Source organism: Parasteatoda tepidariorum, chromosome 6 (assembly GCF_043381705.1).
Source record: "Parasteatoda tepidariorum isolate YZ-2023 chromosome 6, CAS_Ptep_4.0, whole genome shotgun sequence".
NCBI classification, from domain to species: Eukaryota; Metazoa; Arthropoda; class Arachnida; order Araneae; family Theridiidae; genus Parasteatoda; species Parasteatoda tepidariorum.
This window is the reverse complement of record NC_092209.1, coordinates 41732336-41742429: the sequence shown is the minus strand read 5'-3', so window position 1 is coordinate 41742429 and position 10094 is coordinate 41732336. Positions and strand designations below refer to the sequence as shown.

General features: G+C 30.8%; 1 protein-coding gene across 1 annotated transcript in view; it reads left to right on the top strand.

Annotated features, from left to right (window-relative positions):
• The window catches only part of LOC107438967 (leucine-rich repeat-containing G-protein coupled receptor 5), a 186707-nt gene that overhangs the window by 139271 nt on the left and 37342 nt on the right, over positions 1-10094 (top strand). Inside the window, exon 8 of the mRNA XM_016051395.3 lies at positions 8798-8866. Within this exon, the coding sequence (XP_015906881.1) occupies positions 8798-8866 (69 nt within the window). The remainder of the gene's footprint in view (positions 1-8797; positions 8867-10094) is intronic.

Sequence of the window (10094 nt, the reverse complement as noted above, 5' to 3'; positions counted from 1 at the left end):
CCCTTTTAAAATGCAAATATATATATATATACGTGTGCATTTTTTTTCACCCTGTACATTAAAGATTACCTTTGCCCTACCAAGCAATAAATTGCTCAGAACCCACTTCTTAAGAAAAAAAGTTGCACGACCTCACGTGTTAGGTTTCGGTGTAGATGAAATTAAATGTGAAAAAGATGTGTGAAAATGTGAATGTGATATGTGAATTAATGTGAAAAAGATATGTGAAGCTATGAAAAAAGTGAGATTTTGAAACCTGCAAATTTCATAGTTCTAGATCCAATCCTATTACTATTCTTTAGATATTCTTTCCTTTTTTTTATTATTCAACATTAAAAAAAATACTAAAGTTATTAACTACCAAATTATCCTCCATGGTGTTGTTTAGAGGCCTGCTTGGAACTTTAAAGATAATGAAGCTAAGAAACCTCAAAAGAAATTATCTACACTTTATTAGTAATAAAAAAATAAAATATTTCCAGTTAAATTTTTTTAAAAAAGAGACTTTTAAATTAACATGTAAAGTCTCTTCTGCGTTTTTCTTAAAACTAATTATAGGGATAAATGTTAATATTTTAAAGCTTTGAAAACTCCTAATTTTGTGTTTTCATATGAAGAGTAACCTCCCCAATTTTTGACCCTGGACTATCAGAATACGATGCTCTCATTCATGAATAGAGAGCAGCACCATAAAGCTCCTTAACACAAAAAGTCTAGTGTTTCCCATCTCTTACGATGAAAGAAACGACGAGATAAACTATTTAAACCACATTCAATGATTCATTTGATAAAACACAACTCAACCACAACCTAACTCCAATTTTTTGTTACCTAACGAAAAGCCTAGCTCCAATGTCTAATTTCATTTCTTTTTTACTGTTTTGAAAACCATGCTATCTATAAATGGTTCAAAAACAGTATAGCTTTATGTTCATTGTTTTTCAACCATACTAATTGTAAACAGTTTCAAACCCGTAAAGATGCAAAATGTTCTTTACTATGAGCTTTACTGTTAATCAGCTGATGAAGCTGCTGCCGGTTATTTTACCGTAATTTTACAATGAAAACTTGAACAGTGTAGTTAAAGAAGGTAAATTAAGAATTTAAAAGCTTGTTTAAAACGCTCTTGTTTTATCGTTTCGTTATTTTATTTTTGCTCATTGCTTTAAAAAATTATTTTTCAATAAATTTTAAAAGAACTTGTATTTTTATTTTACAAGTTAAAACTTTCGACATGCTCTAAAACCCCCTCTAACAAAAGAATACTGTTTTAGTTCAAAACTTTATCCAATCTATTAAAGTGTCACGGATCTCTTCTAACATTTTTTTCAATATTTCACTTTAAAAAGAGATTTTCGCGTTTTTCTATCTTCTAAAATTCCTCACTTGTTGGGCTGCTGCCAAATTTTCTTCTCTCTTATGAGCAGAACTAAGTTGAGTGCTTCCAACTGTTAGAATACTTTTATGCCTTGTTAGGAAGTTTATACTTTGTTTTTGGAGCTTGTTCTTGTAAGAGTTTGATGTAATTTTAACCTATTGTTATGCTTTTCGTGTAAAAGAATAATGTAAAAGAAAATAAGTGTCATCTAATAAATAAAAAGTTTGCAATAACTAATAAATTTCACGACATGGAACGTAACAATAATTTATCGAACTAAGATAATCCCGTATAGCATTCATTAAATAAAAATATTATATCTAAAAAATTTTCAAAATGAACTAATAATTATGGTATGGTATATCTAACTGTTAATTTAACTATTCATAAATGTTAAATGTATCCATTTACAGCCTACAGTTGCGAATGAAAATAAAGTCCCTTTTAAAATGCAATGCTCTGAATAATTTTTGAATCGTGATTTGAGAATGCCCACGTAATTGAACTTAGCGAACACTAAAATATTCAAGAATTCAGTCACACGCGTCACACTTCAGTCGGTAGTTGACGTATAAGACCTACCAGCGCAGGCTTCGTCACTGACTCCACGGCCTTCAAAAATGCCTTGTGCCTTCTGTAGACGCGGTGGTTGACATTTAGAGTCTTTCAGCGCAAGCTTCATTGCTAACTTGAAGGCCTTCCAAAAATGCCTAGTGCCATCAATACACTTAACTTTACGATGGTTGTCGTCAGGGCGCTCACATGCAAGCTTCAACACTGACTTTAAGGCCTTCAAAAAATACCTAGTGCCATCACGCTTGCTTCACCACTGACATCAAGGCCTTCAAAAAATGCCTAGTGCCATCAATGCACTTAACTTTACGATGGTTGTCGTCAGGGCGCTTACACGCAAGTTTCAGCGCTGACTTCAAGACCTTCAAAAAATGCCTAGTGCCATCACTACATTTAACTTTCCAATGGTTGTCGTCATCGCGTTCACAAGCAAGCTTCAGCACTGACTTCAAGATCTTCAAAAAATGTCTTGTGCCATCAATACACTTTGCTTTCCGATGGTTGATGTTTAGGGTATTGCTACGCAAGCAGCATCACTAACTTTAAGGCTTTAAAAAATATATTGAATGACCGGAGTTTTACAAAAAGGACTATTCATTATCAAAGATGATCAAAGACGACTGGGAGACCTCACATGCGTAAGCTGATTCCCTTTCCATTAATCCTAGCCTATCTGACTTATACATGCGTCACATTAAAAGCACTGACAATACTTTTTGAAGAAAAATGTTCGTTTATTTACCTTTGAAATATGGGATGTAGTCGCAAATGAAATTCTTTTAAAATCTCGAAATTAAAAATTGTTTAAATCTCAAAAATTAAAAAAATTTTAAATCTCAAAAATTTAAAAATTTTTAAATCTCAAAAATTAAAAATTTTTTAAATCTCAAAAATTAAAGTTAATTTATATCTCAAAAATTAAAATTCTTCTTAGTTTTATACCATTTAAACTAAGAAGAATTTTAATTTTTAATTTAATACATTATTCAAAAACTAAATTATCTTCATTACATTTAGTAAAATTTTATCAATTAAAAAGATTCCACGCAACTTTTTTAATATTATTTTGGCATGTGCTAACTTACTTACCAATCAAAGAATAAAATAGAAATTATTCTATTTTATGTTATAATTCTATATTATTCTTGAAAAACAACATATTGTTTACTGCTTAGATATGATTTTTTTATTTTATTAAATAAATCAACGCACACAAGCATTAATAATAAAAATTGTTTCAAATCATATGCTAAGTCAAAATGAGCATTTTGAAATTATTACATTCAATTTGAAAATTATCGATTTTTTTTAAAATTTTACTGTGATTATTGCGTGAAAACTATTATTTAATGCTCGTCTATTACAGCGAAATATTTCAAAGAATTAAATAATATTTTCAAAAATATATGTATTACTAATATCTATTATGTTCCTTATCTTTTTTTATTGCTACATTTCGGACTATTGCATGTACATTTTTTTTTAAAAATAATCTCTATTATACTTTTTATCTATATATATACATTCCTCTGTTTCGGACCATCACATGTACATTTCTTAAAAAACACTATCTCTGTTATGCTTTTTATCATCCATTGCTTCTTATCGAACTATCTCATGTTTTTTTTTTCCTTTTTTTTTTAATCAGTCCCTTTTGGGCTTTTTATCTATATACATTGCTTCGTTTCGGGCTATCGCGTATACATTTTTTGCTAAGTAATGCTGAATCAACTGCTTAACGCATTAATGTCCACAGTGCTCTTTTAAAAAAAGTTCTCGACATTTATTATTTGTTTACATTTAATATCATACTGATATACTTTTAATTTTATATTTTATGACGTTTAATATTAAGATAAATATTGTAGGTAAATTGTGACTGAAATATTAATGGTTACATGCCTTTCAATTGCCAATAAACAGTTTCATTTTTTATGCTACAAACAACGTGAAAACGCATTTATAAAACAGTCATGTGATCATTTTGATTCAATAATGCTGCAATATTTCAGAGATATTACATTTCAGTGGTTAATATAATACTTTCAGTGTCGATGAAGGTGACTTATTGTAGTGCTTGACAATGAAGAAGGTACTTTATTATACTACCGAAGCCATCTTATTGTAGTTTTGTTTTAACTTCTTTACGTCGTTTTAACTCTATTTACACAGATTGACATTTGGAATTAATTCAAGCAGGCTTATATTTACCATCTCACAGGAGAAAGAAATTATAACTTAAATCATATAATGTTTTTTTGTATCTCTAAATGAACTTATTAAATATTTTTAGAAAATTTTTATGATAACGTGATTGACAGTTAATGTGACAGTTACATACAGAGGTTTATCAAAAACATTCATCTGTTGGAACTAAGGCATATGATTTCGGTCTGGGTCGAATTATCTCTTCCTCACGTATGTAACAGTCAAAATGAGTCACTGTATGTGATTTCTTCCATACCGAGAAGTTAATCCTTTCAAATCATGAATATGGAATATATTAAAAGAAACAAGGGAATTCTATCAGACAGAAGACATTCACTGGATAATTCTTTGTCACGAAGATTATGGGTGTGCTCCACTTGCCAATCATCTGTCTTCGTGTCAATTAAGTATGAATAAATTTTGAGGAGGCACCTATTATGAGTTATCTTCCTTAAGAAAAGATATACTCTTTTATAAATCTTAAATTCATTGAATTAAAGTGGAGAACAATTTTTTGTTTTGTTTTCTGTTACATGAGATTTTTATTATTATTATTATTATTTTACAAAACTTGGATACTTTCGTATTGGTTTCAAATCTGCAAACACTTTCTATCTCCAAGCAACAGTTTTTTAATGACATTTTTAATCTGTTTTTTAGTCAAAATTTAAAAGTTAAAAAGCTTTATATATAACAGGAATCACATAAATGTTCTAACAAACTTAAAAGGAAGGTAAGGCACATTATAGGGACTGGAATTGGATACGAACCCCTGCTCGGAAATGCCATGTGCTTACTTGGAACGCTTTCCTAATATAAACTGTTTCTTCATGTGCTTCTGAGTAAGTCATAGTAAGGAAGCACCTCTAGCGCAGTAAGTCGACATTCTTACGCAATTTTTATCCTGATAATATGCAGTCAGGGGTCTGTTTAGAAGAAATTTGGGTTCGTTAACGGACCCTTCACAAAATATCTTTTCATAAAAACGGACCCTTCACAAAATATTTCAACTTAAAAACGGACCCTTCACAAAATGATTTTTCTTTTAATCGAACCCTTCACAAATTTGTTTATCTTTATTATTGTTTTGTTAATCGAATAAACCCTTCCCAGGGGTGAAAACAAGAAAGACAGATGTAAACGAATTAAGTTTTGTCTCCGGCAGACGCTTCTTCCTTTATTCGTCCGAAATGAATATTCTGGGTTCTGCAGTATAGGTTGCATCTCTAATTTTGAAGCAGCAATTGCTGTTTATTTTTGAAAATTTAATTTTTTTTTACTATAATTTCACAGTGATGAGCGTAATCTCGTATCTATTTGCGATTTAAAAACTCCTTGAAAAAGTTTTTTGCAATAACCGGACCCTATTTGCACAAATTCATAAAAGCAGGACCCTGATTAAAAGAATGTGACTTAACGCTTGTTTTATATTCACAAATTACGAGCAATTTTTTCACAATTTTGCAAAAACCGGACCTTTCACAAAATGTCTGGACAGACCCCCGACCATAACACCCCCTAAATGTTTGTCGCAACATTAACGCAAACCCTTGTAATGAATAACGTTTAAAATCTTGTTCATTTCGACAAAAATAGACTAAATATGTCATTTTAAAAGAAATTTAGCTTTTCAAGCAAAACTAATTTCATATTTAAAATACTCACACCCGAATAAGTCAAGATCAAGTATCTGTATGAATGCAATAAAAAATCTGTTTCCCAGTGTTATCAACTTGTTTTAAATTTAATAAATCAATATATTGAAAATAAAAGGCCCTTTTTAATCTCATAATTAAATATATAATTAGCGTTATAAACTATTAATAATAGTTAGAAAATTTATGTTCATTCATAGATTAGAAAATAAAAATTAATCAGCTTCAACGAAATTTGTTAATGAATAGGACGCTTAAGTAAGTTGTGAGGCGTTTCATAACCTCAAACTGATAATAATAACAAATGGTATAATCCATGCTTATTTCTTGAGAAAAATCTTGTATTATCAGCTCTAGCAAGCTCCGTTTCTAATTACAACAAATGATCCAGTTGTTAAGGATTTAAATAAATTATGAAGTGTTGTAAAACTAAACATAATAACATTACGAAATGTTATTATTTCGTTTAGTTTATTCAAATTAAAACTCAAATTCACCAGTTCTATTAATGATTTAAAATTGAGAATAAGCAATAGAGAATGAGAAAAAAAAACTTCGTAGTGCCTAATGTATCTAACTTTTCTAATAATCACCTGGGCAACACATAGATGGCCCAACGCAACAGGGAGAAATTACACTTATGTCTGAAGAGAGATTTGAACCCCGGATCTTCCTAGTACGAGATCAACTCCTTAACAGCCTTGAAGCCTGTTGTTATAATTCGTGGTTTTATTTTCGATTGTCTAGTCTTAATTATAGTTTCGTCATTCTAGTTACTATCTTCCACAATGTACTATGATAGAGTTTCGTCACAAATCACGTGATTTCGTGGCGAAATAATTCTCAAAATTAACGAAATACTGCTCAAAGATTGCAGAATCGTCAAAATTTAGAATTTTAATTATGAGGGAGTATAAAAGTTATAAAATGCGTAGCAATGATATCTGTTCAATGTTTTCTCACCATTTATTTTAACTTTAAAAAATAAGAATTTGCGTTCGTATTCTGCTGAAACTTCATAGTTCCAATTGAGGAAATATTTTCGTAACATATATGAAAGTTTTCGTCACAAATCATGTAATTTCGTGGCGAAATAATTCTCAAAATTAACGAAATATTGCTCAAGGATTGCAGAATCGTCAAAAGTTAGAGTTTTAATTCTGAGGGAGTATAAAAGTTATAAAATGCGTAGCAATGATATACTGTTCAATGTTTTCTCACCATTTATTTCAACTTTAAAAAATAAGAATTTGCGTTCGTATTCTGCTGAAACTTAACAGTTTCTTGCGACTTCACATCTGAAATCTTGACATGTTTTTCCTTCTTTTACTTTTTTATTCCTCTTCAAGCGTGCACTCTTGAATCAAAACTAAATCGATCATATCCACGATGTGTGAATTGTGATCTGACACTTTCCAAAGTCGTTAATCATCATAAATAAATATTAATGAAGGAGGATTTTGCTCTTGTCGTTATTCCAACGAACTTTTTTCTTTGCATTCAGATAAGTTTGTCCTTCGAAGTCATGCTTTGACTTTTCTTGGAGATTTATTTCTTATATTAAATACGAATGAATTCCCATCTTAGTTACAATGGAACATTTAATTTGTAGACAATTACAAATAAGTCATTAATAATCAGATTTGCTCAAATTAAACATATACTTTCATGCTATAATCAAGTCTTATGCATTTTTTTATAAACTATCCAACTTTAGTGGACAGTCGATCTTCCTTTTAGCCCTTTGACAGCTTACGTCCAGCGAAAATTATCGGTGTGAGCTTATGGGCGTATATACGTCCGTGACATAACACCAATCCACGTGACATTTTTGTTGATGACTAAGTTAGTAAAAAAATAATTAACCACAAAGGAATGTGTAATAAAACCTTAAACAGAATCTGCAAGCTCATTTATAACAATTGCTAAGGCTAAACTAATGCAAAAAAAAATCCTTTTTCCTTACGGATTAATAAAAAATTTTAAACGATTATTTGGATCTGGGACTAAATGCTTCTTGTACTTCGATGTCTAAATTTCAGAATTATGGCACCAACTGTTCTGGATTTATAAGAGATTCGAAATGGCGTTTCGTGACAACAAAAGTATTGAGTAAACATTAAAGAAAAGTTTTAAAAAAATGGAAGCGGACGAAATTTTGAAAAAAATGTATTAAACATACATTTGAGTACCTACATTTAAGAATATAACAACTAAAATCTCAAATCATGGGTCTAAATTTTGAGAAACTTAAGAATATTAAAAAATATTAAGTGTAATCCTATTCATAATTCCTAATATTAAGAATGCTCCTGATAATGATGCGTTTTAGTTCACCAGCTATGTCGTTAAACTATAGTTTTTTTTAAACTTATATATTGCTTTAAAATGTTCTATTTACTGTTCTATATTTGCATACTCTTTCTACTTAAAAAAATGTATAACAATTAAAGTTCATTTTATTTTCGCGAAAACAAACTTAACAAATTAAATGCAATAGAACGTTTGCATTGCTAATACAACGGCAATTAATAATAGTAAATTAGTGTACAATTTGATTTTAGCAAAAGTTGCTAATTTGTGTTATTATCCCTCAAAAGCGCCATTGAGCTAATTAGTATAAATTATGTTGAAAACGTTAGAATACGTTGTACTAACAAATTCCCCAGGGTACCCATTTTTGTTAAGTCTGAAAAGTCCAAAATCTGACATGTTAGAGGCAAAAATTAAATTCATTTTCACTTGCGGAATCTGATTTTATGTTTACACATTGTCTTTATTTTTGAATATACGATTTTAAACCTCAAAATACTTGATATTATCCTTATTTAATAAGGCGGACCAGTTGATCGCCGGAAGCGGCAAATTAACTTTAAAAACTTGGTTACACTGTACAATTATTAACTTTAAAAATCAATTAAAGCTAACTTTAAAACCAGTTTTAACCTTGCATTCATGAAAACAAACTCTTATTTCTTTGCAGGGAAATTCATGGGAACAAGCTAACGATATTCCCAGAAGCAGTGTCTAGTCTACCAACTCTCAGAGAGCTGTAAGTATAACTTTCCATCAAGTTTAATCTGGTTTCACTATGTGTTTCTGCACGTTGGACACGTGTTTAACATGTTTTAACGAAATTTTCAAACAATTTTAACGTCTTTCAAAAGCAAATTATTATTAGCCTGTTTTATAAGTAACTGAAATATATGTGTCGTCCCTAGTTTAAAGAAGAAAACAATATAAAAAAGAACAAAGAGTCACCGTGACAGGAAAGATTACACGCATATTGGGATTTCTATTTAAGTACAGTGGGTGATCGGTTAACGAACTTAATCCGTTCCAAGGCTATGTTCGCTATCCGAATTGTTCGTTAACCGATCATTGATTCACCATAGACTTCTATGTGAAATCGATTAATTCGTTCTGGAGACCCTAAAAATTAAATTTTAAAAAATGTATAATTTCATAGCAAGTTTTTTAAAAAATAATACATACATATAGTCTTGCATATTAATCAGTCCTTTTCATTTTTTGCTTATGGGGCGTTGAAGAACATGTCCAATGTCGATTGCTTTTCTCTCTTTTTCAGGATTTTCCGGAAGTAATTAATAGCATTGTCGTTGTAAAGATCCCCAACCCTGACAACCTGACATCAGCTTGGTTTGGGTGCTATTCTAAGACCATTGCTCTGACATCCTACCACTTTTTTAAAAGATCTTTAATTGCAGATGTCGGCATTGGTCCTCTTTCGTCTTCCTCCTGTTCAGAAGGAAACACATTTCACATTTCGCTGTGTTTCTTGGTGTTCTTCATTCAAAATGTCTTGGAGTTCTTCTGTCGTCAGTTCATCTTCATGTCCCATTATGAGCTCTTCTATGTCATCCTCGTTCACCTCCAATTCCAGATCTCTAGCAGTTGTCAAAATTTCATCCATAATTTTAGGGGTGTCTCCCTGATCACCTCCGTCTCCTTGAACGAAGGATGGACACAGCTTCCGCCAAGCAGAAATCAACTGTCGCTGTGTGACTTCTGACCACGCCTTTTGAATGATGCGAATAGCTTCAAGAATGTCAAATGTTTCTTTCCAAAACTTTTTTAAAGTCATTGTTGAGGAGAATTGGGTATACTATAGCCTACGTCACAGGTTGTGTTATTCCTACTAAATTTAACTAATGAGCGGCATTTTCTGCGAGCCTAACTTCAAGCCACAAATAAACAAACGAAGTGTTTGATCGTTTAAATAGCTGCTCGCCAGATTTTATTGCATTATAAAGAAAAGT